At 40.9% G+C, this 27,514-nt stretch overlaps 1 protein-coding gene across 5 annotated transcripts in view; it reads right to left on the minus strand.

The window, feature by feature from the left end:
* Window positions 1–21,767, minus strand: part of ntrk1 (neurotrophic tyrosine kinase, receptor, type 1) — a 49,586-nt gene extending 27,819 nt beyond the window's left edge. For 2 of the 5 annotated variants that reach the window (XM_086312389.1, XM_086312391.1), the window contains exons 1-8: window positions 10,884–10,946; window positions 9,396–9,544; window positions 6,693–6,835; window positions 5,950–6,091; window positions 3,201–3,527; window positions 956–970; window positions 788–846; window positions 597–699 (exon numbers count right to left, since the gene is read on the minus strand). In XM_086312389.1, coding sequence (XP_086168515.1) covers window positions 597–699; window positions 788–846; window positions 956–970; window positions 3,201–3,527; window positions 5,950–6,091; window positions 6,693–6,835; window positions 9,396–9,459 — 853 coding nt within the window. In that variant the 5' untranslated portion in view covers window positions 9,460–9,544; window positions 10,884–10,946. Of the gene's footprint in view, window positions 1–596; window positions 700–787; window positions 847–955; window positions 971–3,200; window positions 3,528–5,949; window positions 6,092–6,692; window positions 6,836–9,395; window positions 9,545–10,883; window positions 10,953–14,036; window positions 14,109–15,156; window positions 15,232–21,760 lie in introns of those variants that run through there. The other 3 variants (XM_086312392.1, XM_086312393.1, XM_086312390.1) reach the window with 3 other exon arrangements.
* Window positions 21,768–27,514: the final 5,747 nt, after the last annotated feature.

The following is a 27,514-nucleotide window of genomic DNA, read 5'->3' on the forward strand; positions in this document are numbered from 1 at the left end:
TTTTCAACCTTTAGAAACCAAATTATAGGTGACTGAAGTGGCAGGAAGGAGTCTAATTCTGAGCGGAAATGAATATCACTGACTTGTCATAAGGCACATGTGTAAGTCTGCCGCTAACCTCAGGCAGATGAGCGGCAGGCAGCTGCAGAGGTGCAGCTCACTCAGTCCTCTCAAACTCCTTTTAATACAAAAGTTGTCCCAGTCATATCATTTATTGACATTTGTCATTCATGCGCGATACAGTCACAATAGGTGAGAAGCCTGATATCGCTCTTATATCCTGGGGTTAGATGCCCAGTTTCTCGGGCAGGTTAGGGAATAACTAAAACCATAACTAGTCCTTTTTCACCTTTCTCCAGTCACGATGAAGCAACAGACTTAATATACAATAAGTAGTGAACATTAAAAGCCCCATTAAGTTATTTTTTTAAATCTTTTGACAGAGCTAAGATTCTTATTATGGAAATAGCCGTTAGACTAATTAGAGCTAATTACTGTCTGTGACTGCAGTTCCAATTAAAAGACGAGTGTCATCAGGCTTCTCCTTTAACTTTCGTGCCTAATTTCAAGCTTGCAGTCAAACTTAAATAACTTACTGTGAATTCCAAACTTGGAATGATGGCCACATTTGTAGACAACCAAAACCATGATGAGCAGAAGTTTGCAAGCAAACACACCGAGACCCACGGCCACATACACCTGTCAAACAAACATTGTATTTTCAGTCACTAACACTCATTAGCTGCTGCTTTTGCATTGGGATTGAGAAGCGTTGGCACAGACGCACCAAATACATCCGACTCTCCGGGTTTTCTGTGACGTCCATGTCTGATTTGTTTGTAGGACCTGCGGGGCAGGAGTGAGAGCAACAAATAAAATGACACGTAGATCTCCATTCAGTGTTCAAAGGACATGCTGAGATATTTTATAGACTCAAAATCAACTGAACACTTACTTTGACCCACGACGTCTTGCATGTGGGAAAAGCACAAAACACATTTATGAGCAAACAGCACAGAGTACCATGATGCAACATGCGCTTCTCACGGTGCATTCACTCTTTTTAGTTTGGCTATTTCTACATATCAAGCACTGATATGTAGAAATAGGTCGACACCTTTCAGTTTACAGTTAAAACTTTGCATTTTAACTGTAAATGTGGAAAATGTCAAGGCTAGCAGAATCCAACTTGGCACACAGCTGTCATTTCATAGTAAAAGCATCACTTTTCAAAGGTCGACACCTTTCAGTTCACGACATAGAAAGAATCCCCAGAACTAGTATGACGATCAATTAGTTTTAAGTGACACTTAGATTATTGTCTCTGTCAGATATCTAATGTGCTCCCTCTTCACTCCTCATCACTTTAACACTGAAGGGCAATAACACACCTTGAGCACTGCTATGAATTCCCGGCACATAACTTGGTACTATCATCGTACAGTTTATATAATTCACTCACACTTAAGTCCAGATGATACCTTTGCTCTTTATCAACACTTCATATCATTTTCTCCATTCTGTTTTCATTAAGCTCTTCATTTGTTGCATTGTTAGTTATGTATATATATATTTTTTCTCTATCGATATAGATATAGATATAGATATAAAGACTATAAAGTCGCTTCCGCTTATCCTTTTCAGGGTCGCGGGGGCGCTGGAGCCTATCCCAGCTGTGTGGAGTTTGCATGTTCTCCCCGTGTTTGCGTGGGTTCCCTCCGGGTACTCTGGCTTCCTCCCACCGTCCAAAGACATGCAACTTGTGGGGATAGGTTAATTGGATAATCCAAATTGCCACTAGGTGTGAATGTGCGAGTGAATGTGAGTGCGAATGGTTGTCTGTCCCTATGTGTTAGCCCTGCGACAGACTGGCGACCTGTCCAGGGTGTACCCTGCCTCTCACCCTATGACAGCTGGGAGCCGCGACCCTGAAAAGGATAAGCGGTAGCGAATGGATGGATGGTTGGATTATTTCTATTATTATTTCTTATATATTATATATTTTCATCACCCTCCTGTGAATGCAATGTTGCGTTCTCCATTTGGATTTGACGTCTCACATTCAGCGTATGAAATGCCACCGGCCTCGTGGCTGTCGCTCAACTGTGATCTGTGCAGCCGATGCTGATAATCATAGTAAAGACGTAGGTAGATGTAGATTTTTGCACATGTAAGCTTCCTGGGGCTTCCATGTGTAGTTTGTGGTGATTCTATACAGTTTTCTATGTCCCAGCGACCAACCGTCCAAATAACTGACTGAAGGCTTTTCCAGTATGGTTGCCAGTGGACTTTCCTCCAACCTTGTTGTTAAACCCCATCAACGGGCAGCCAAGACACAATATAAAAGGCATCCATCTCCCTTGCCCTCAGCAGCCACAAGAACCACAGATAATATATGTTGTATTTATTGATCACAGAGCCACAAAAGCGGGAGTTTAAATTAATGTCAGGGTAGGCCAAGGCCAAAACAATAAATTAAATGATAGCAGGTTACCTCCATAAATAACATAACTGCTCAAAATAAAAGGCATGCCCTTCTTCTTCCTTCAAACTTAAACCAAAGACACAAAGCTGCATATGTGACAGGTTGGCACCAGGAAAGAGTAGATGCCTCCTCTCTAGATGATGGTGGTCATCTTGGTTCCCTATCTAGGAATCAGGCTGGTAATCAGTGGTTTCCACTGCAGTGCACGGGCACATACGCTGTTCACTTGATTGATTTTTAAAGTGACTTATAATGCAAAGAAAACCTGGAGAAGAATTAAAGATATTTATTCTACACGTGATGATTAAGATGTCTGCAAATTCTTTCATCTCTGGTAGGTAATGGATTTAATGTGATTTCCATAGGGAAACCCAGCAGCTATAGTTGATATTACAGGATGATGAACAACTTCTAATGACTTTAATTAATAACATTTAAGTGATTACAAAGATAGCAGAATTAGAACCTTTTACAATTTTGGTATAATATCAGCAAACTTTTAAAGTAGCATTTATCATTAATAAAACATATAATTCTACACATCCAGGTTTTATGTCCCGGCTCATTTGGATAAGGCCTCAAAATAACTGGCCAAATAATGTGCTCAGAGTTGGCTTTCAAGATGTTTCAAGATGGCGCCAAGTGAGACATGACTCTAGGAGATAATTAGTAATCAGTGAGTAGTTTAGTTTAGAGTAGCAAAACAGGAACTCACATGGAATTACCCCCTCAAAATTGTCAAAGGGGTTGTGCATGAAAAACCCAAGTGCGGTGGCCTCATCTCTTCCCAGTTTGTTCTCCACAATCAGAGTGTAGTTGCCATTGTTGACGTGGGTTGGCTTGTCAAGGAAGAGACATCCGTGCTTCTCCGATCCATCGCCTGAATCTACGATGGGCTGCGTGTATATGTATCTGGTCTCGTTTAATTTCTTGCCGTTGTAAAGCCAGGTGATGTTCGGTTCGGGATTGCCGTCCACGGCAAACGGAAAACACCAGTGGTGCTGCGGCACAGCATTATTCAGGAAGATTATTCTGACTGGAACTGCGAGGAGACACAGAGTTTTGAGTTGTGAAGTAGCAGAGCACAGACATAAATGAGTTTCTAAAGAAAAGATGAGCTCAAAAACTGTCTATGGTGTCCTGGTGATTTGATTTAATGTATTTTTAGATGGAAAAAATCAACTGAGAAAGTAAAAAAGGTAGTCTGGGAAATAAATCTTTGGCAAGAGTTCAATGAGAATATTGACTCAATCCTCATGTTTGTGTAGTGCAGACAGTTAGCTTAGCTCAGTTCTACTGCATCTGACTAGTTGGTTCCACCCGTTTCCAGTCTTTCAGCTAAGCACTTAATATTATATACAACATAGTCATAATATAATATAATACATCTATAAAGACTCTGTGGTTTTGCGTCTGACTTAAAACACTCAGTCATAGGCAAAACAATCAATCAGAGAAAGATTAACCAATGAAATTACCTCATTGGGAACTTCTCTGGATGAAAGTCAGGAAGTCAGATTTTGTAGGCTACAGCTCACTTAAATTATGACCCAAATTAACATTTTACTGACAAGTTTAAGGTCTCAATCATTTGTTTCAAGTCTTATTATTGCAACCAACATATCAATCAAAGTTATCAAAGCCAACCCTGACTTAAAAAATAACAAGACACTCGACCTGTGGTCATGTCCATCTTTTGTATACAGTCTATGCTTGCAACTTTGCCCATACTAAAAAAGTTCTCCCACGAAATACACATAGATACACTTACAGTCAAATAATAATTATATATGCTCAGCCCTGATTTTATGCTGAATGTGCATTTTACTCACACATAACAAAGCAGGTCAGTACTCTATAGGTTGCCTCTGAGTTTCCAAGAATCAATGCTCTCCATCTGCACTGCAAACCTGCGCTGACCTGCTATGAATAATGAAATCCTGGTCGTTGTCGTGCCCCTGACCACAAATGCTACCTGGAAGCTCTCCTGGACGTGAAGTTACAGGAAATGGCTTTGTTTAGATCGAACACAACTCTCGACTGCAGAAACCCCTGATGTGCACGAGTCATTCTGCTGCTCTTAACCCGTGACCCAACCCCAGAAAGTGCTGCGCTAAGGAGATACCAAGGCATTCGTCTCTTTACCGAGGGCTCGCTAAAGTCTGTTACACAGATTGAAAATTAGTGCTATTTATCACATTTAACTAATCATCCATTAGCGACCTCTGCTAATCTTACACAAGCAATTTCACTGCAGGGGTGAAAAGGAAGGCTAGAATTATGTTTAATGAGCCTGCCAGTTCTCAGACTTCATTGCAGAATTATACAATGAACATTGTGAAACATGGCAAACACAATAAATGATTTCTGGCCCCAGTCCAGGTAGAGTCGGTGCTAACTGGATGCTTTGCAGGCAAGACACCATCTTTTGGGACAGTAGATGTTGACAAAAATGATGATTTGCTTTCACCTTTTCAGACTTAAAGTTAAAAAAAAAGCACAATTTAGAAAAGCTCTTTTATATGAAAGGGAAGCCACACGAGTACCATGAATCAATGGCACAGAGAGCCACTCAGCAGTAAACACCCACTGTTCTGGGAGGTAATTAAGAATAATTAAAGGGCTAGCGGTTAACGAGTGTCCGTCCACCAGGGGGGCCGATGTTGATAGATTAGCTGCACTAACGCATTTACAGACTGCCAATCACTGCGGATGAAGCGGTTTTCCGGTGTAGGAGGGAAAAGTCCATTAGCACAGGCTCAAATCAGATCTTAGCACGGGTTATCAGCCTCATTTTCCTGATGCTCATTATCTGTCCCTTGATGCTTGTGCATTTGGCCTCAGCTGATTGGCGCCCCTGCTCTTTTTGGCTTTATTTTCTAATGAGTGTCACTGAGTTGGTGATATATGATATTGTTTGGGTAGTATTGTCAGTAATGTATCACTAATGCATCTGACTCTGTCTTCAGTGGGACCGCTGGGTGCTGTCATTCCTCATTGTTCAACTTCCAGATGCACTAATGCATCCGAAAGGAGAAAACAACAGTAAACCTCCAGGGTCAAGCTGCAAGTGTAATTTAAAAGTACATGAGGTGAAGGAGTTCTTTAAGAGCAAGGTGAGGTGAGTTCACTTTCTTTTGTCCTCTCATTGTATCCCTGCATTAAAAAGCAAGCCATACCCGCTGCACTTCACTTATACTATTTTAACACTACTCACCAGTCGGCAGAGTGAGTGGCAGGTGACAGAGAGCTCCATTAGAAGCATGGTGGGTACATACTCGTATTTGTAGAAGGGGCATTTAGAAGAAATCAGTGCAGTGCGTTTTTCCCTTTCTCTGGCTGTCCACCCTGCCTGCACTAGAAAATGGCCCCAGTGTGCTCTCGCCCTAACCTCCATTAAGCCCGACGATTTGTATTGAGCCTGTGAGCTTTCAAGAGCTCGGTTTTATTTTGCAGGCACTTACACTCAATGTCCAATTGCACCATCCTCTCCCCTGGCCCAGCTTGGTTCTCGGCCTCGCAAGTCAGGTTGTGTAGGTTGTCCTTGGAGGAAACGTTGGTGAGGTAAAGGACCAGCTCCAGCGCAGAGTCTCTGCTCTCCTGCAGCTACCGCCGGCACACACAGACAAGGTGTTTAACTACAAATACATCGCTTGGAGGTATACGTGTTACAACGATGAAATGAGACCCAATTTACTCTAGTACGGATCAATAGATTAGAGAGCCGCATTTGAAGGTGATTTATGTCACTTTAGGCTCAATGTAGCTGATCTAAAGAGCTTTACAGCAGATCAGAAATGGAACCACAATGTAAAAACCCTGACTACAATGATACAGCAATTACCTCAAGGTAGACCGTACAGAGAAAAACCCAACAATCAGATGACCCCCTATGAGCAAGCACTTTGGCAACAGTGGGAAGGATAAACTCCCTTTTAACAGGAAGAAACCTCTGGCAGAACCAGGCTCAGGGAGGGGCGGGGCCATCTGTCGCATCTGGTTGGGGAGAGAGACTAAATTTAAAAATTTCTTTTTAAATTTAATAAAAAAAACTAATAGAAAGTCAATTTTCATAACACAGAGCTCTGATCTGAGCATCATCCAGTCCATCGGGGATCATAGGAAGAGGAAAAACTATGACATCTTAAAAAAACAAAGAAAAACTAATTTTGTATTTGTTGAGCACATGCTGAAAATTCTCAGCTACCTTGGTAAAAAAGTGAGAGTGGAGGGCCTCGGTCTGCCATCTCACGGTGAGAGTGGGACTTCCTTCCACCTCACATACGAATGTAAGGTTGCCTCCTTCCAGAATCTTATCCTGTGAGGCGGTAATCTTCACCTCAGGCAGGCCTGAGAGTGCAGGACAGACAGCATGAGAGTACATAGCAATAAACACAGGTTGCTGTTGTGATGGTGCAACTAAGTATAGAGTTGAACTCCTCCTCTTTTTTTTCAAAGCTCTTTAGAAAAACAGCACAGGGACAAAATCTCTCATATGTTTCCTGGCAACAAGAAGTTCCTGCTGTATGTGATTAGAGCAACAATGTTGAGCCAATTTCTTCCCCACATTTTGGTGTACCTGCTTTTTTGCAGCCTTTTATATCCTGAACAGGAACAAAAACATATTATTTTTCAAGACAATTTGAAGTAGATGCATTATTTCAAATACTGCTTACAAAACATGATTAAAAAATTATATAGCACTTTTCGGGGCCCTCAAAGCGCTGTACAATTCCACTATTCATTCACTCTCACATTCACACACTGGTGGAGGCAGCTACAGTTGTAGCCACAGCTGCCCTGGGGCAGGCTGACAGAAGCGAGGCTGTAATATCGCGCCATCGGCCCCTCTGGCCATCACCAGTAGGCGGTAGGTGAAGTGTCTTGCCCAAGGACACAACGACCGAGACTGTCCAAGCCGGGGCTCGAACCGGCAACTTTCCGGTTACAAGATGAACTGCCAACTCTTTGAGCCATGATCGCCCCGATCTGATGAACTTTACAAAATAAATCTCCACCACATGTGGTTTAACAAATACAAATGAAACAAGTTCTTACATTTTCAACTTCTGCCCTAAAGAAAAACCCATAAGTCGTGTTACAGGCTGCGCATTTCCAGCTCTGCAACTTTTAAGGGGCTCCACTTGAGCCTCGCGTTATTCACATATTTAAAACATGCTTTTTATCTTGTGTCATTTTCACACATGAATTGTGGAGAATTTCTGAAGAATCAGGTTGGAGAAGAGTTGACCTTTCTCACATGTAGTCCACAGGAGAGACGCTCTCTAAGAAACATTCTCACTTCTCAGAAATACTGGATTAGGCAAAGGTGCTTCTTACTCGCTCTAAAAGGCTACCCTATTATACTGGCACAATGAGACAGTACACTTTTACTAGTAAGCGTGCAGTTAAAGACTGTTTTATGTGTGATCTTACTCTGTTGGCTCTCACATACAGCACATCTCGACTGGTGTTCAACCTCATAAAAAGTCCAATTTCTTCTGACTGGCTGCTCCTCGCCTGGCTTCCTCCTCATCTCACACACAGCACAAGAAGCAAAATTTGGGGCTCAAGTGCCAAGAAGTGCAGTTCCTCGAGTGGCCACTTGAGACTGGCTCCAAAATCTAGACCATAGGTGTCAAACTCTGGCCCGCGGGCCAAATTTGGCCCGCAGACTAATTACATTTGGCCCGCGAAGCCATACCAAATTACTATTAGAGCTGGCCTACTGGTATTATACAGCTAATATATATATTGTTTAGTATTAAGTTTTGCTTGTTCGATATTCAGTTTTTCAGCAAAACGTGTTTGAGTCCATAAGAAAAGATTCATTCTTATATCTGGAGGAATAAATATATTACAATAAATATTAACGTTAGCCTGCGACTTTGTTCCAGTTTTGAATTTTGGCCCACTGTGTATTTGAGTTTGACACCCCTGATCTAGACGATCACTATAGACTCCCATAGTTAGAAACCCCAAATCATAGCACTAATAAAGATTTTTAGGCAAACCACAAACAGTTATTTAAGTCTACATTTTTAATAACTGACCCATTTGACTAAGTAGAGGCTTACCGTTATCAGCCTGAGTGCTCTGATTCTCACAGGCAGTCTTATGCTCTACTTATTTATGTAATTACCAATGAATAGTGACTGGTAATAGTGATGTACAGACTATCCAATAAGATTAGGATTAAGGGTCTATATTTGTCATGGTAGTAAGGTGACTCCCAACCTCCCAACTGGGAAGGAATAAAAGTAGCTTTTTAAAAAGGATATAAAACATAAATACATGCAAGCATCTCCTTGTTTTTATGGCAGCGAGTCTGATTTTTTAAGCTTGTGTTTCAGCTTTATTGAAATAAGTCTTAATAGTTACTGTTACTTAGCAGGACTGTGTAGCTGTGCAATGTGCTCATAAAGTCTATATAACTTCATCCTCTTGTGCAAATATGGTGACTTGTGACGGCCATAAAGTTAAGTGGATGCTTCAAAATGCAGAGTTTAGAAGCCACTGGGTGACATCACTGTGGCTAAGTCCATCTTTTATTTAAAATCTATGGCAGAGCCAGAGCATACAAGGAAATCAGTGCTGAGTCGTGTGAGCTCAGGCAGAAGGACGGAGAAAAATATTGAAAATCGAACATTTACAACAATCTGAAGCCTGAGGTTCGCTTTGGCAAACAGGGTTTAACTGCGCATGAGGTGAGAACATTATTTTTTTTAAAAACAAAAACCCAAACCTTTGACCAGATCTCACGTGTGCAACCAGCACACGTGTAGCATGACTTGCCAATAAACTACTGGTAATGTCATAAAACCTGTTGGCTTGTGTTAAATCATAACAGCTGACTGGTGTCAAACCTTTTACAGCTTTCTCAACAAGAAACAATGAAACGCATACTCACTGCAGTTTTCTATCATCAAATTGAAAAGGGACATTTTCTCGCCATCGGACAAGCAAGACAACATTTGGTTATCCAGGTCACCGCGTTCTTGCCACTGCTTCAGCCAGTAGAGCTCACATGAGCAAATGAGAGGGTTGTCTCTCAAAACGCTGAAAAGAGAAACCAACAAACAATGACTTGAAATTATTAGACATGAATCAAAAACACGTTCAGTCCTCATGCAAACAGTTTTAACTCACTGTTATATACAAATACCCTCCAAGTGTTTCATTTGAAAGCTTCTAATACAAGTGCATGACAAGGAATGTATAAAATAATTGATATAAATCCTTGAAGAATTATCTTTAATTAGAAAATAACCGTACAGACAAGCTTCTATACTTTCAGGAACCTTACAAACTACATGCTGAAAGAGGACAATCAACTCAGAAAAGAAGCAGTTAACTTTACAATATCTAAATATGTTCACCTCTGAATTGAATCAACAATTAAGGACGTGTAGTTATAGATGTAGCACAAAGACTGTTTCCCAGGTTAGTTTAGTTTCATGCTGAATAACACCTCTGTCCTTGGGCTAGAAAAAGCTAACGGCAAAAGTATAACTGACCAAAGTTCTCATCAGAAACAGAAACAGCAGGAACAGCACTGGGCCATGAGGTCACTGTGGCCTGACATGCTGGTCACATGACCATATTATACTGGGCAGTTGCTAGTTCAGGAGTGACCAGCTCACTTGCAGCCCAACTTTAAGTAAAGTGGGTGAAATCCACAAATGAACTCATTTTACACCTGTATGCCCTCCAAAAATAAGAAATAATAATTTAAAGGGCTAAAACTAACACTGAAACTAAATAAAAACTAAACTAAAACTATTTTCAAATTATAAAAACTAAGTGAAATAAGAATATCTAGTCTAGAAACTAAATGAATTTAAACTAATGAGACAAAATGAAATTGTCTTGATGCAAACATGATGTGAAGAAGTCACTTGGATTAGTTATGAAACGTTTAACCCACTGAAAACTCTACGTCCAGATGAACAGAATCAACAGCCTGCAATTGGAAAAATGTTTCCAATTGCAGGCTGGTGTTGAAGAGGAACCAGCGTAGAACAGCCATCCAGCTGCAGGTTCTTGCGCCTGGTGCAGTCAAGTTTTCTTCCAAATGCACTCTATTTTTATCCAGAAAATTCAACTTGGGTAACTTAAAGCTTGTAGAGCAATTCTGTGAAGGTAATGTGACCAACTGACTGTATGCACACTGTGTGGATGGAGAGCTGAGGTCAACTATGAGGGTAACCACAAAGCTCTGTCATGTGTTGGCACTAATGGCCATATTTTTTCATGCGGTCTCCTGCTGCAGAACAGTTGCTTACCCAAGTTGTACCTTTGAAAATTATTACATTTTTATTACCACGCTAGCTAACACAAATTTAAAATGGTTTAGATGACAGAGAGTATTCTTACTCCAAATTCTAAATAGACTCACAGGTTAAGCAGAGGCAGAAAATGAAACACCTTCCAGCTGATGTGCTCCAGAGAGTTTGATGCCAAGTTTCTGTCAAACAAAAAGAGAAGACAGGTGACATTGTGAACACTTCTTAATTCTCCTTTGTTGCATTTTCCATTGATATGCAGCCATTATATCATTTAACCTTAAGCTTTTACATGTGACATCTTTGCTGTGTCTGGATTTTACCTTTCCAGCAGCACAGACAGACAATAGTTGTCTTATTGTGCTGTCTGTTCAAATGTTGCTTTGTGAAGGAGCGCGGTTCCAAAAACAAACCAAAACAAAGCTATTACGAGTCGAAATAAAGGAAAGATTCGAGTAAATATGTTATTTTTCTTTGTAGTAATCTGGTCCTGTTCTGCAGTTGAGTCACGCTGTGATTTGATTGCTCGCTTTCAGAACAATGTGTACCTGCCTTGAATTACACTCAGTGGAAAACGTTAATGCATCCAAATGGGTCCTGATCAATTACCTTGGCACGTATTTCACACCAGCCGAGAAGCCACATTCACAAGCACCCCCGGCACATCTCTCAGTGTTTGCTTAGAGTTCAGTACATTAGGTGATTAGTTCAGTTCGCAAACACTTCTGGGGCGAGGGACAGGGCCCAGCAGTAATTCTTTGGAGTCAAATACGCTAAAGAAATACATATCGAGAAAAAAAGTTTCACATGTATCGAAGAAATGTCTGAAAAATGTCTATGAAAACCGCCGAGACATCTGGGTTTTTACTGGCCAAACGGCTGTAGCAAAGGCAGCGAATGAGTCAATGAGAATGAGTCACAGACTCTTTCTTTATCTTAACTTGTATGTCTCACGTCTCTTAAACATCTGGATGAACTGCTGCTAAATTTGGAGCAGACATTTATGCTCCTTTAAATGTCATCAATTCTGCGTTTCTGATCATTTAGAAGGTCAACTGTGTTTTGAGAAAGTTTTAATAGGTTACAATTTGTTTTAAACAAACACAAAATTACTTGCATCCCTACCAGCCTTAGCTGTAACAGTGAACATGCTAATATTGTTAACATGCTAAATTAAGATGATTAAGAAAATAAAGATTACAATGACATAATCTCTCTTTTTAAATGGGACATATTTTGCTCTGATCCTTCCTTTTTTCATCCAGTGCAGCCTTTCCATTCGACAGCTGTCTTTAACAAGCCTGTCCTATTCCCTTGGGGCTATCCTCCCTTTAAGCTAACTTTCTGACTGGCTGCACCCCTGCTGTGTGGCTGAGATTTCTATATTTAGAATATCTGCTCTTACTGACATCAGACGGAGCCAAGAACAAACACAACAGTGTCAAATCAAGCATTCAGAGCATTCTAAAGCCTTATGTGTACATGTGTTTGATGTAAAATAAAAGTATAAGAAGGCCAATTTAACTTCAGTACATCAGCAATATCATCATGAACATCTTTGCATGGGGCACACATCATTGTGCCTCACGCCGCGGAGACATCACATTGGTGTTAGCTGTCTACAGCATCATCAATATCTACTATTACCACTACAATTTAGCTCAAATTTCAATACGCCAGACCTCAAATGTAGGAACGGGAGTCTTTTTCATTTTACCTACCAACCCAAACACACTCCTTATTCTGTTTCCTCGTTAAGATTTCAAAACATTTCAAATATGGTGATGAATCAAATCATACCGTATATGCCGACTTACAATAATAACACTGTAATCGAATGCTACATATCCTTTAGTCAATCCTCTCAGGCCACTTGAATATCACCACAAATGATCCTCAGACTTCCCAGGAATCAGCCTGTAAATAAACCTCCCTCTGAAGATGACAGAAAGCCACACTGGGGAGCGTCCAAATGGAAACCAATACATAATCACTCTGACAGGACCAAGGGTTCAATTATTTGTTTTCCTTGCCCCCAAAAGTTCATGTCAGATGGGTTAGCCATTGGGGCTTATCCATTACCAGACTCGATTCTTCCCCCGGTCCACAGGGGCAGAGCAGAGGCACGAACAGCAGCTCGTTTCTCTTTTTCTCTTTTTGCAATTTATATGAGCATTTTTTACAAAATGCATTTTTGCTGTTCGTACAACAATGAGAGCAGGAAGAGAGAAAAGAGGGGTTGGAGTCGACTGAGCTTCCCTGCTCAGTGCTTAGTTTGGCTGCAATCAGTCAGCCTTAATCTCAGAAACACATCTGTCACACAGAAAGCCCTACACTCCACCCAAACCCAGCCGCCCTCTCCCTCCACAGTGAAATATTGATTAAGTGATAATGGACCCTTAGTGGAGTGTATTTATTATGCATCAGTTGTCGATAATCCGCCAAAGTGAGCGAGTAAAAGGTGACTGGTGGATGTCTTCTCCAATTTCTTGAGCTCACCCTGCCTGCCTCACCACCACCACCACCCCTCCATCTATGGTCCTCGAAACCCGGCTGTCTTTCAGATAAACAACACTGGACATGTTGCACACGCTCAGTAAAATGATGAGGACAAGATGGTGGCGATAAGGGTCGCTGGCTGATGAATAGACAGATTTGATGGTTTCGGTCGATAAGGCTTCCTGGTATTATTTATTGCTGGGAATGGACTGTGAAGCTACAATGTTTGGAAAAATAAAGACTGAAAAAATAATTTCATGCAACACAATGTAGAGGCTGTAATTAACAATGAGGCTTCTTGCTAATTAGCTTTTTGGTGGTTATAACTGGATCAAATTTTATAATTGCAGATATTTTATCAGTAATAACTGACTTTAGGACTGCAGCTATGAACCATTTTCACTATTGATCCATGTAATATTCAATTTCTTGCTAATCAATGATCATAAATCCACATAATATGGAAAGCTGAAGCTATATATTAATTGTGTTTTGCACAGGCAGACAACTGAATTAAAAGTACCATATAATATAATCAGCCATGAAAGTATAAACTAATATGTATTTAATAAAATGCAAAAAAAAAAGTCATTCATGGTTTAATGTGCATCCAAAATGATTTTCCAGATTGGAGGACACAGCTGTCTGAATCTCATGTGACATGTGCAAATAGCCGGCTGACTGACAGCGACAAACAGGATGACCGGCCCACAGGTCAAAACACGACACGGGGAACACAATCCTTCGGTATCAACAAGGACACTTACACATACTGAAGCTTGAGGTTGTTTTGGAAGGCGTAGGCAGAGATGAACCTCAGCTTGCAAAATGTGACCGTGCTGCAGAGGATGATAAAGCACAATGAACATGAAAAATCAAGAAGCAAAAAAACACTTGGAATATAATCAAGTTTTTCTTTGTTGGAAAGAAAACAACTTTAATCCTTGTCGTTTAATCATTTTGAACACAGTGTATCTGACTTTTAGTTCATCCTTTCATTCTTAACCATTTATTCAATTTAGAGTGGCATGGTGGTGCTGGAGCCGATCCCAACTATCATTTGTTGAGAGGTGGGGTAAACATTGGAGCAGCCCATCACATTCACGCCTGCAGCCAATTTAGAATCACCAGTTAAACTAGCAAAGATGTCATGCATGCAACATCATAGTCCTTTGAGTATCAGGAGAGTACCCATGCAGGCATGCAAAAATCCTCATAGAGGTCTCAGTCAGCCAGCGGATTCAAACCTATGACCTTCTTGCTAACCACTGCATCACCACACAACCTCAACGTTTGTCTATTTCTGCACAAACTCAGAAGTAAGAAGATCATTTCACTTTCAGATACACAGTCTGGGAAGTATGCGAACATACTTTTGAGGCTGGAGCTTAATTTTGTTCCCAAAAATAAGCTTTGACTGTTTTATCCTAGCTTTGAGCTTTCTTTCTGTCTCGTAATAGAGTAAACACTAAATGGAGCAAATCCTGCAAACTAGTTCAGGCACATGCCTCACTTTCTTCAGGGGTAATAAACCAATCCTGCTTTTGTGAGTCTATTTAAACTAAAAATGTCCCATCTATCCCTCTGATATGTGAGTGTTGCTGCCCTTCATCACTCCCTTTTGGTTCAACCCCTCCTCTGCCTAAGCATCCACCTGTAGGCTTTGAGCAAGATAATCATATCTGCGGGAAGTAATGTGCTCAGAGCCTAGACTCCAGTCTACCTCTATTCTCCTGCTGTAGGAAAATCATTTCAAACATCAGTTTTCTGACTGAAGTATAGTGTGAGAATAGAAAACTTGACACACACAACAATGATAAGAGGACAGATCAGTCAGTTGTATAGGTTGACAAACTCAAAATAAGTTGAGAGAAAAGAATGACTTACAGGTTTTTCAGCTCTCTGTAGAAGATAAGGTCGACTTCTGTTATGTTCTCCAGGCTGGCTTGGTTTTCTATGTAACTAGTTAATAAAGAAAGGATGACAGAAAGTGATGGAGAGAGAGTTAGATGAAGGTATTGTGTTGTGACCTTCAGTCTTTTGTTATGTAGACATTCATATACTGTAAGCTCATACTGAATAGGAAATATGCAAAAGAAAAAAAGACTAATAAAAGGATTGATTGAACTTGATTCAGACCAGAAAAGAAGTCGTTTTCTTTGGGGGAATTCCAACAGTGGAAAGATGCAGGAATAACAGCAACAAGGAGAAATAACTACATTTAAAAAAACAGGTGCTTTGTACTCAAACCCCCAAGAAACACGATGAAAAGACATAAAGTTTCTAAATTAAACAAAAAGAAGCTAAAGCAGGATTTATATTTCAGATTTGATTTTATCCTCTGATTGGTAACAATTATTTTATGCATAGTCAATATAAGATTGCAGCAACTGAACAATCAAAACAACAGTAACAAAAACATCACACGAAACATTGTCCAGAAATAAACCTGGAAGCCACTGAAGTCAGCATCATGACACTGAGGAAGAGGATCCCAGCCACCTTTGTAACTATGGCCTTTTGAAGAGCAATGGCAGCTACTTGATGTGACGTGAACAGCATCATGGAAACCAGTTTCATCCCAGTGGTTCTTCACTCGGGTCAGTATGTCAGACATGTATCAGATCTACCTCACATGAGAGTTATCTTAAACAGATATGAAAATATACTATCCGGTCAAAAGATTGGAAGTCACACATGAGCAAAAGCTAAAACACTTTTTCTGCACTCTTAGCAAACTGACCTGCAGTATGTCAACGTTATACAAATACCAGCTTCTTAGTTAAAAGGCAACAATTATACTTTAATGTTCTCTCATATGTATGCTGTTACAAAGATCAAACTAAATTTCAAGTGATGAGATCAGCTCATATCAACCAAAAGCTCAAACTTTCAGTGAGAGCAGATATTCTTAGTATGGTCACCTCAGGCGCGCACTCTGACTTTGAGCACAGAAAATAAAGTTGTCTTAATCGGAGTGGAAAGCGAGCTACAATAGGTTGTTTCAGATGTGCACAAAGGTCCAGTGTAATATAATTAAGGTTTTTTTTTAATGAAGGTTATATCAAAAAGCATCAGTAACAACAGTTTGGGACATGCAACCCTGGAACTTGAACACCCACAAAACAGACTAAGAGCAGATGACAAACCCTGGCAAGAAGTCCAGGGACGCACAAATGGCAAAGCCTAATAAAAGCGAATGTGCCACTCATGTGGGGGGAAAAATAATGCCCTAAGATGTGCCAGGCGAACGGGAAATTCTTCTCAATGAGTCACTTTCCACTTTTCCAGACAGAGCCTACCTCAGAATAACTAGTGAGCCGCAGATCGATGTAGCACTCGATGGAAGGACAGCCAGCTCTTTTCAGGAGATATCTGAATAGATGGCCCGTTTAGACCTTCCAAGGATCTCACTGGAGATCTGTCCACCTCATTCTGTGCCCTTCTCCAACTCTCCAGTCCCTGCTAGGCTCCATATAAATGTTGCTCATTTTGCTCAGGAGGACACTTACTTAATGGGCTTTTAAAAAGATGTGTAGATACAAAAATTGAAGGATTTTATTTATGTGAGTGTTTTTAGCCCTTTGTTGAATGCATTATAATATCCTTCAGAAAGTGTAAAATGAACCAAATGGCCAGAATCAATAGAAAATATAAAAATAATGCCCTTTTCTGGAGACTGCCTTGAGGCAAGCACAATAGAGAAGAATATGAAAAATAGAAAGGGAATGTTTAAACAACCACAAGTTTTTTGTTACAAATAATAAGAAAGATGGGTTCTCTGCAGTATTAACGCACTTCTATCGTACATAGATGAAACAATATGCAGAAATGTAAAAAACAAACTGTCACTATGAAAAATAACAGTAACAGAATACTGAGAGCAATAACACCAGTAAACAACATTGCTTTTGCAAAACTCGCCTCACCTCTGCATTTCGAAGTTTCAATTTTAGCATTTTGGCACCCGCCATGTTGGTTATTCAAAGCCAGAGGTTTACTTTAGGCACCAGTCACACCAGCATGGAAGCCAGTCAGTGACCAACTGGCTACCACCGGTCTCGAGGAAAAATGTGCATTCTTCGACGACTTGCGAGTTGTTGCTGGCGTTGATGCTTTTTAATGCTGAGCTCTAAGGGAACTGACTTGCTTTTGACAACTTGAATAACTGCTGTTTTTGCCACTTGTGCATTGGATCCATTTTTCACCCCATGGTTCCTGTTGAGGCTATAATTGGTTTAGTTGGTCTGATGAGCACATAGTCAAGATATGATTACTGTGCTGAACACTCCATTGAAGACAATACCAGCTGACCGCTTCTTCTCTAAATAGCTCTTGCATAGTTTGGAGCTGTGCTTTGTGCCACTGTCCTGTTGGCTCAAACCAATTAACATCCATAAGATATTGCACGGTCTTGTACAATGAAGTGATTTATCCTGTACAAATCTCCCACTTTACCACCACCAACACCCCCCAAAATATCATGTTCTGTGTCATTAGTGGGAACATCTTTAAACATTAGAATCTGTCCATAACACCCTTCCCCATCATCATCATCTGCCCACTGCCTGTGTTTTTTGCCCATTTCTATCTGTTCTCTTTAGTCTTTAATCTCACATGTACCTTTTTCTGCCTAGAAGCCAATATCCTGGAGTTGGCCCTTCACTGTTGAGACTGATGTTTTGAGAGTAATGAAGCTGCCAGTTGAAGACCTATGAGGCATCTGTTTCTCAGACTCTGATGTGCTCTTGCTCAGCGGTGCACTGTGGCCTCTTACTTCTCTTTCTATTCTGTTTAGAGCCGGTTTGCCCTGCTCTCTGATGGGAGTAGTACACACTGTTTTATGAAATCTTCCATTTTCGGGGGCAATTTTCCACATGGAATAGCCTTCATTTCTTAGACCAGGAATACTCTGACAAATTTCAAAAGAAAGTAATTTCTCATAAAACCCACAAAAAGCTCCAGAGGCTCGACTAGCCAAACTGCTTCCTTAATCAGCACAGGACTTTTAGGCTGTGCTAACACAACCAGAAAATGTTTTCTTTCAGTGATCAATTAGTATTTTGATACGATGAAGTTGCATTAGATAAACCTGTTGTATATCTAAATAGAAAATAAATATCTATGATCACTAGTTGGATTAATGACAGTCAGTTATGGCCTTTCTGATCAAACATTTGAGTGGTTATGTACCTATGAAACAATGCCACTGAATGATAATCAAATATCTTAACCCCTTAATGCCTAGTGTGCCATATTTGATAAGTTTTAGTGAGTTTTTGAATTCTAAATCATCAGTGTGATCTTTTTTTCTCCAACACATTTTAGGCAATAAAAAAGCAATACTTACAAAGAATAAAAACACTGAAAATATCATGTTTTCAAAATAAAATATTTTTCACTGAGGTAAAAGAGTATTTTTGATTAATGCAATTACTAAAAACATTCAGCAATGATTACGTAGCTGCAAATTATTCAGAAGAGTTCAGCTGTTGAAATTTCAATCCAAGCCGCTAAAAAAAAAATTCACAAATACAACCTTTACCTAAAATGGGAAACGATATTTTGAGAAAAGCTTCGTGCTAACTAACAAACCATTTTCCTCCAACAAAACCTGTGACATGAGCTGAAAGGGCTATGTGAGGACGTGTAGAACGACCCTGAAGGTGAGATCCTACATATGATTCAAAAGCTGATGAATGCTGTTTGCTTGAAGGGGACCTATAATGCTTTTCTTTACTTTCTGTCATGCATCCTTGTGATGGATGCTCACGCTGACGATAGCCAAAGTTTAAGCTAAGAGGACAGATTATCTACAAGCAATCCCTGAGAGCAAGGATATCGGATATCACTGCTCTAAACATCAAACAACATTTACATTTTTGCTTAATTAACTTTTCTGCTGAAATGACATTAGCTGTGACATAGACCAGCAGTCCCCAACCCCCGGGCCATGGACTGGTACTGGTCCGTGAGTCGTTCGGTACTGGGCTGTGAGAGTTGGGGCTTGGGTGTGAAATTTGTGGTTTTCAGGGTTTTTATCGTTAACTCGGTTTCCCTGGGTCTTTTCCCGTGTTGTAGTTGTTTTTGTTATTTTGAAAAAAATATCTAGGCATTACCATAGCAACCAGAGAGCATTAAGGGGCAGAGAGGAGGATGTTACTCTCAACGTTGTTGGTGCATCTCAGGAGGACGCTGCTAATAAAGTTACACAATTACACTGTGAATTCTCATTTATTATTATATTTTAAAAATACCACAGGTTTTGTCTTGGTCATATCATTTTATTTTGTTGTATTTATCTGCGACACCTAAAGGCCGGTCTGTGAAAATATTGTCTAACATTGAACTGGTCCGTGGCGAATAAAAGGGGACTGCTGCCATAGACGGTATATAAAAGATGGATGTAGGCACGGGGGTTTCTAGACTCCACAATTTGGTTTCTGCTCCACTCCAGTTTTCTTAATAAAGGTTTGATGTTGAATTTATTTGTTGGGGTTGGATTAGCTTCTCTGTTGGAAAAATTAAAGTGCCTTAAATGTGCATTTTATCTGAAACGACAATAAAACTTTGGTCCAATAAAAGTCTGACTTCACACCGGTAAACACTTTCCTGATAAGTTTTTTGGCCCAGTCACTCATTTCCGGTCACTCTAAATAAAACATAGAAGTCTACTTAGTAAATCTTGGTGATACTATGTTTCAAAACGAAAGGAAATGCTCATCTCCAGGCTTCATAATGGGATGCCAGAAACCAATAGGTGACGTCACAGTAACTACAGTCACCTTTTGATAACCCTGGACAGGTCACCAGCCTTCCCTAACTGTCAAATCCACAGAAAAAGTCAATCTAGAATCACCAGCTAACCTAACATGCATCGATGGATTGTGGGAAGAAACAGGAGAACCCGAAAAGACCCACAAAGGCAAAAGATGAGCATGCAAACACCAAATAGAAAGGTCAGCTCTCGATAATTTATGGTTATGCTACAGCTTATGATTCACAGATTTGAAAAATGTGTCATTTTGTAGCAAAAGTGGAGGTTATGCAATCAAAAAATGAATAAGAAAGAAAGAAAGAGAAGACTGGACCTATGCCATAAACATACCTGTGCTAATTTCCAGTGTTGGGAAGGTTACTTTTAAAATGTATTCCATTACAGAATACAGAATACATGCCCCAAAATGTATTCTGTAACGTATTCCGTTACGTTACTCAATGACAGTAACGTATTCTGAATACTTTGGATTACTTAATATATTGTGGCGAGTTCAGACAAGGAGACGGAGGTATCGTTTGGTCTTGCTTCCCGTGAGCTAGCCAGGGAGCACAGCCGTTTATTACATTTGCAGAAGAACACACTGCCACTAGCTAACTGCTCAGCGCGGCAACCACAACACACATAGGGCGCCCTCTGACCCCGGAAGGACACACCGTCGCAGCGAGAGGGCGTCACCCGTCACCATGGCAACATACACAAAACATAACTGTACAAGCAGAACCCCGAACAGCCCTGACCCGCTACAATATTATCATGCTTTTTACAACAACGTGAATGTACTATTGCTGTGTGATTTATTACTATTACTGAAGGTCCGCGACTCCGAACTGTAGTAAAGGGACCTCTGACTAATGCTGGGCTCACACTGTGCGGTTTTTGGCCCATTTTGAGCCGATTTTTGAGTCGTGCGATCGTTTTGGCGATCGGCCCGATTTTGGCCTTCATCGTGCGTCGTGCATCGTGTAGTATACGTGGGGTAACGAGAAGCGATTGACACCTCACGACCAGCTCCCCGATCATCAATCGCTTGGTCGTGAGGGTGTCACCCCAGTTTGCCACACTGCGCACGCGCAAACACAAATGTCAGCGAAAAGGACGGCGTAGCACGGCAGTGCAGCGTGTGATCTGGACACAAGCGATGGAGGCACAACCTGTAGAACCATCCGAGCCCTTTCGATGTGGCCTCACAAAATTATCACGACCACAACAACCTTGAAAATAGTTGGATCGACACTGCTGCTCAATCACAGCTGCCTGACCAATGTTTTTCATTAGCAATTTAGCAAAGTTGATGGTGGTGGTGTGTCTGTGTGAGTGAAAGGAGAGGGAGAGCGAGCGACAGAATTTCTGTTATAACCTTCATTTTTATGGACGCACAGTGTGAGCACTCAGGTCGCATCAGAGCATCGGGCCGTATAGTGTGAGGCCCTGCATCGTGACCTAAGAACTTCTAACCCCTGCGAGTCAATCGTACAGTTTGAGCAGGAGCTCAATCGCGCGACTGAAAAAATCGCACAGTGTAAGCCCAGCATAATACGGCGGGGTCCCTGTCGGCGGCTGGTAGCCGAAAAATAGCTCTACTTTGTTGTGTGGGTCAACTTTTCTTGCGACAGACAGAGAGAGGCGTTGAAAGGCTGCTCCAACGGAACTTGTTGTTTTCGGAGGAAAACACGAACACAGTGTACAGTCGAGTCTTAATACCTTACTTACAACTGGGCTCGTCAGGCACTCTTCTTGGCTGCAGTGGTTATTATTATATTTACATGCTTCCAGCTCCCGTTTTTGCTCGATGACTGCTCGTACCTTTCCACTCCCCCTTTTCTCCCTCCTCGCGCTCACAGACCCATAACGTGTATGGCAGTCCATTCTCCCTGCAGCACGGACTACACTGAACATGATGCTACATTCTTTAGAGCTATGCTTGTAGCATTCTGCCTGTTAGCTTAGCACAACAACAACAACGAAAAGGCGCTCTCTCACCCAGGAAACACACAGTCGCAGAGAGAGAGAGCGTCGCCCTGTAACCATGGCAACCGTAACGCTGCCGCCTGGAACAAAAGAACGTAGCTGTCAAACAAAACCAAACAGTCCTGACCCGCGACAAAATGAAACAGGAAAGTACCGCCGTGTAATCCATTTATTTCAACAAAGTAACTGTATTCTGAATACCACCTTTTTAAACGGTAACTGTAACGGAATACAGTTACTCATATTTTGTATTCTAAATACGTAACGGCGGTACATGTATTCCGTTACTCCCCAACACTGCTAATTTCTAATTAATGATGGTCACTTTCAGCGTGTGCTGTTGTTTCAACTTCCCAGTTTGCTGTATGTCAGCTGCAACACACAAACCTTTTTATTCATGTCTGATTGACCCACACAGCAATAATATGATTACAGGGCAGGTGGGCCCAGGATCACCCATCGCCCTTACTTATTGGATTGAGCCAAGTGGGTTGTATATCATCTATTGTTCCCGGGTGGGGGCACTGACTGGCAATTCACAAAATTGAATTTATAACTCAGCTTATGATGAATTTCAGCCTGTGTTCCACAGTTAATGGCCCCTTGTTTGTTCCACATATCGGCTGTATTCCCTTGCACCGCCAATACAGAGAAGTGTTGTTGTTTGCTGCCATGTAGAGCACCACGCTAAACAGAAGCCCACTCGCTTATTGATTTCAGAGAGAATGTCAAGCCTCAACCTGAGCCCTACCAAGCATGTTCAGCTGCAGATACGAGGAAACACCTGGTGTGATAGAGGGGCTATAGTACAGTGGAAAAAAGAAGGGGAGTATAGGTGAATAGAAGTAGAAAGTGGCAGTGGATTGACTTTCTCCAACGAAATAGCATTTCAGAAGTTTAGTTCCTTAACAGGTGCTAATTGCTCAGATCCGGGAACTGGAACAAAGAGAGAACAGCGTGGCGGTGCGGAGAGTGACATTTAGTTTTCCATGTTGGAGCTGATGGCGGGTTGCATAATAATACAGCAGCTTTCTTTGAATCACAGGTGGTCAGTTTTCTATTTCTTTTTCAGTGCAAAGTTTTAAAAAGCCAATTTTAAATAACAGTCATCTGCTGCAGACATGCTGTCGCAGACTGAGAAATCTCAATTCATCTCAGTTATTCATGAGTTTTGTTCAAGCACATTCCCCAGGGCCTGCCTGTCAATCAGCTGGGTGATTATTTTTTTTAAAGCGTGATGTCTGGTTGTGAAGAACTAACTAACCAAAAAATAAATAAATAAAAAATCAACAGATCAGCCATCTTCCATTTCATATTTTACCAACATACTGAAGCCCACTAAAGAAAGACGTACTCGGTCAGACCAACCTTAGCGGGTCAGACAATCATTCAAGAATGGAATTTATATTAGAGCCACAAAAATTAAGAAATACTTTCTACACATGGTTTGTATAGTCTAGTATGTGTTTTTAACTATGACACATCAAGTAAATATTTTTTCCACCTAAACTTTATAATGCACCTTTACAACTTCTTTTTCCTTCCCCTAAATATAACTAACAAGAAATCATCACATAGTTTATGTGATGCGATAAATTTGTATTATTCTGAAAACTTTGCACTCAAACCTGAGATATCATCAGCAAAAAGAGGTCAAACTTTGAAACTGCCAAAAGTAGAGCGAGGAGATCCACTGAAGATCTTGAGGGACACAGACACAGACTGGCTGGAAGACATCAGTTTCCATCACTCTGTGGCAGTTACTGTCAGCTCCAGATCCAATATTGATTGCCAATAGCCAAAGTGTCTAAATTACTGACATTCTAATGCATCTCAGATAGCAGAAGCTTTATTTTACCTCAAGAGGAACCTAAATTTGGCTAGCAATGACATCATTCTCTGGAGATGAGAAATTATGGAAGATGTTGTGAGGCACAACCAGACATCACCAGCGTTGTGACAGACCACTTTACCACAGTACAAGCTGTATCTGACTTTTTAATATGAAAATAATGAAAAACTAAAGTACATGTGCATTTGAACTTCAGAAACTTATAACACATTAGCATTAAAAGAAGAATAAAGTCAATGTGTCTTACTGAACTCTGTCTATGGGCTACTTCTGCTTCCATCTCACGCATATGCACAACCTTAGCTATGACTGTAGAGCTAAACACCCAGAGCAGACATATAAACTCTCTTAAACTGAAAAAAGCCCACAAATTATTTACAAATGTGGCCCTAATGTGAGAATTCACATCAGATGTGAAGGCTTTGGAAAATTGCCCCATTAAAACCAAAACTCTGGCACTGAAACAAGTTTTAGTGACAACATAAGGTGAACACAAACTGAGAAAATCAAGCTTGGCTGACAACCAACATCAAGGCATGTGAGCACATCTGACACACTCATGCTCATTCAGAGGAACATGCAGAGCAGGTGCACATCGTACTCACATCTCTGTCACGTTCTCGCTCTCTTGCAAAGCAAGCGGCGGGATGCTGGTTATGCCATTGGGTTCCAGGCACTGCAGCATGGCAAAAGAGCACCGGCAAGCCGATGGGCATCCGCCCAGGGTGGGAGTTGGTGCCGGGCTCAGCAGGATGAGCACCAGGGGCAGCAGAAGTGCCAGGGCCCGAGGTGCCATAGCCATCTCAAAAAAGGATTTCCTCAGCTCCACCAGTAGCCTTGGCAGTTGTAGTTAGAGTCAGTGTAATTCAGCTAATGCAGAGTGAATAAGAGTGTTGAAGAGCTTTCACACAATCCTCCTCTTGACTCTGGAAGGGTTGAGATCCCAGCTGGTCAGGGTCTGGTACTGAGCCACAGCTGTACTGAGCAGCAGGAGGGGCAGGCAGGCAAAGCAAGCAAAGGGGCCCTTGGGACATGGTAGTAGTGGGCTGCAGCCTCTTTTTCTCTCCTCCACGATGAAGGGAGGAGCAATATACCACGGGCCAGAGTCACCAGACACCTCAGAAAAGGGGGAGAGGGAGGGGTGGAGGTGAAGGGTGTGTGTTGATGATAATGAGCAGAGGAGATGGGGATATGGTCGGTGGTGAACTCATCTCCTACTCCTCCTCCCCCATTCCCGGGTGAGAAGTCTGCTGTCCCGCCAGCCAAGCCAAGAAGTCAGGGCTCTTGGGTGCTTGGATGTATACAGCAGCGGACTCACGCTCTCCCCACTGCAGCAACATCCGGCTGCAGTGATGGATCTCTATGCCCCGGGAGTGACAGCGCTCTGGGAGTGACTGTGTCCCAATTGCTGGCAGGTTCATGACTGTTGACACTTAGGAGGTCAGTGATGACTAAGTAGCTGTGGAGGCGCGTGTTCTATTTACAGTAAGCTGTTTTTCCAAAAACTCCCAACAGGATTCAATAATAGGAAGCAAAAGCAGAGGAATGTGGGTCTTTAGAGTTTGTTTTTCCATCAATGGATCATTTAAAGTGTCGTTAGCCCCACATCATTAGCTCACAGTCATTTTAAAAAAGTGACTTCTAGTTCATGTTGACAAATGAGTATCAACTTGATTTATATGGAGTCCATCTAAACTAGTAGCCACTGAACATTCTGCCAAATGTTATAGTACAGCCTTTATTAAGACATAACATCTGTTTAATCAGATGTTTCAAAAACTATTGCTCACTATAGACTTGAGAGTCCTTTTTCCCACAAATTGCATACAACCCAATAAAAAAATTAAATAAAATGCTACTCTCTATGAGTGGCATGATTATGTTGCATACAAGTCAGGAAAAAAAGGACTGTGCTGCCAAAGAAGCTGAAATAGAATATTAAGTAAAATAAAAGAATCCAATTAGAATTAAAGGAAGCTTATTATACAACAAAATAAGAAGCAGCCCTTATTAAACCAGGAAGGTTTAAACCAGTTTCACCTCATTAACAGCTATACTGAGAATAAACAAAGACAAGCCAATAATTCCTGAATTAATGAGAGCTTTAAAATATTCTATACACTAAATCGTAGAGCCTAGAGATCGATACGGGTGTAGGTGGGTTTGTGGATCATTCGTGTATCACAGTTATCAAAGCCTCTTGGTATCCCCATCTCCATGCTGGAAATGGATAACCCATTCTCTGCAATTCAGCCGGGGAAATGTCGTGGAGAACACGGAGAAACAAGGAGAAAATTTATAACCTACTGATAGAGGTATTTAACAACCCATTTGTGGACTCCAGACTCCCTGAATGAGTGTACAGAGCCAATATGTATAAGTATTATCCAAGATACTGGCTTTCAGGGGAGAGAAGGTTCTAACTTCAATAAAAGATGAGGTAAGATTAATTAGGGCTTGAATCCTATAACATAACAAAAGACGCCTACTCTATATCATTCATTATCTCAGCACCCATAAAAAGTTAGGTGCTGCTGTTTCCACTGAGGCTGAAAAAGTCAGTAGAACTGAATGGGAAGATATGTGTCTGCTATCTGCTCCCTTCAAAATAAAAAGAGGCACAGCTGATTAGGAGCCTTAGCATTGGCTAAATCCAGATATTCAAGAAATAACAGTGGGTAACAAACAATAACATTTTATTGTACGCCGATGACATTGTTCTGACATTAACAAATGATTCTCACTAATTAGCAGCGTTAACTGAATGTGTTGAAGAAATCAGGCTAATATGTAGGTAGAAAGTAATTTGGCAATAATTATCCTAAATAGTGGAAGAAATAATGAACCAGCCTGAATTCAGCCTTGCTGCTTGGTACCGTCGGGGTTTGTAGCATGAGCTGTTTGTAAATCTAAACATGACAACATTAGAACCACCAAAATATCGTAAAATAACGCATTCATTTTAAGATTCTGCTTCTCATTTTTAATTTTCTTCTGCACATCACCATTCCTTCCCTTCTGAGAGCCTCCTGCTCTGTTACTCCTATCATACCATCTGCTCGTCTGACCACCATGAGCTTTCAGCCGAGTAGCCCCTCATCCTTGGAACCTGAAAGAGCTCTCACACATTGTGAAAAACAACCATGTGATAACTTATGCATTATGGGCCTGGAGGAAACAAAAATATTTATAATATTCATCCTCTTTATCGTATAACAACACTGACAGATAATCTTGCAAAGTTTACACTTTGACAAAGAACTGGCATTGTTAGAATCTTTGACCTCTTTGAGAATGGGGAATTTAGGACATTTGACTCACTGGAAGCTCGATATAATATATCAAATATATTAAGACTTCTACAAATATTTATAGACCAGAACCTTTGTATACAAGAGGAACAACTCACTAGAAATTCCAGATGACTCACATCCGTTAGATACGATTTTTTCTTAAGTACAAGCAGCAGAAACACAAATTTTATTCTGACATGTTTTGCTTGAATCTGGATAAACTTTCATGACTAATGATGTCCTGGAGTATTATCACCAAATCTGTAATAGATAATGATGTGTGGGACAAATTTCTTTGAATACCTTGCAGAATTTCAATTTGCAGGTCTAAAGAATTACAATTTCATATTT

The sequence above is a fragment of the Aulonocara sp. 'chitande type north' Nkhata Bay genome, linkage group LG11 (assembly GCF_057382095.1).
Source record: "Aulonocara sp. 'chitande type north' Nkhata Bay isolate Kocher_YH1m ecotype deep benthic linkage group LG11, A_spYH_male_GT1.1, whole genome shotgun sequence".
NCBI classification, from domain to species: domain Eukaryota; kingdom Metazoa; phylum Chordata; class Actinopteri; order Cichliformes; family Cichlidae; genus Aulonocara; species Aulonocara sp. 'chitande type north' Nkhata Bay.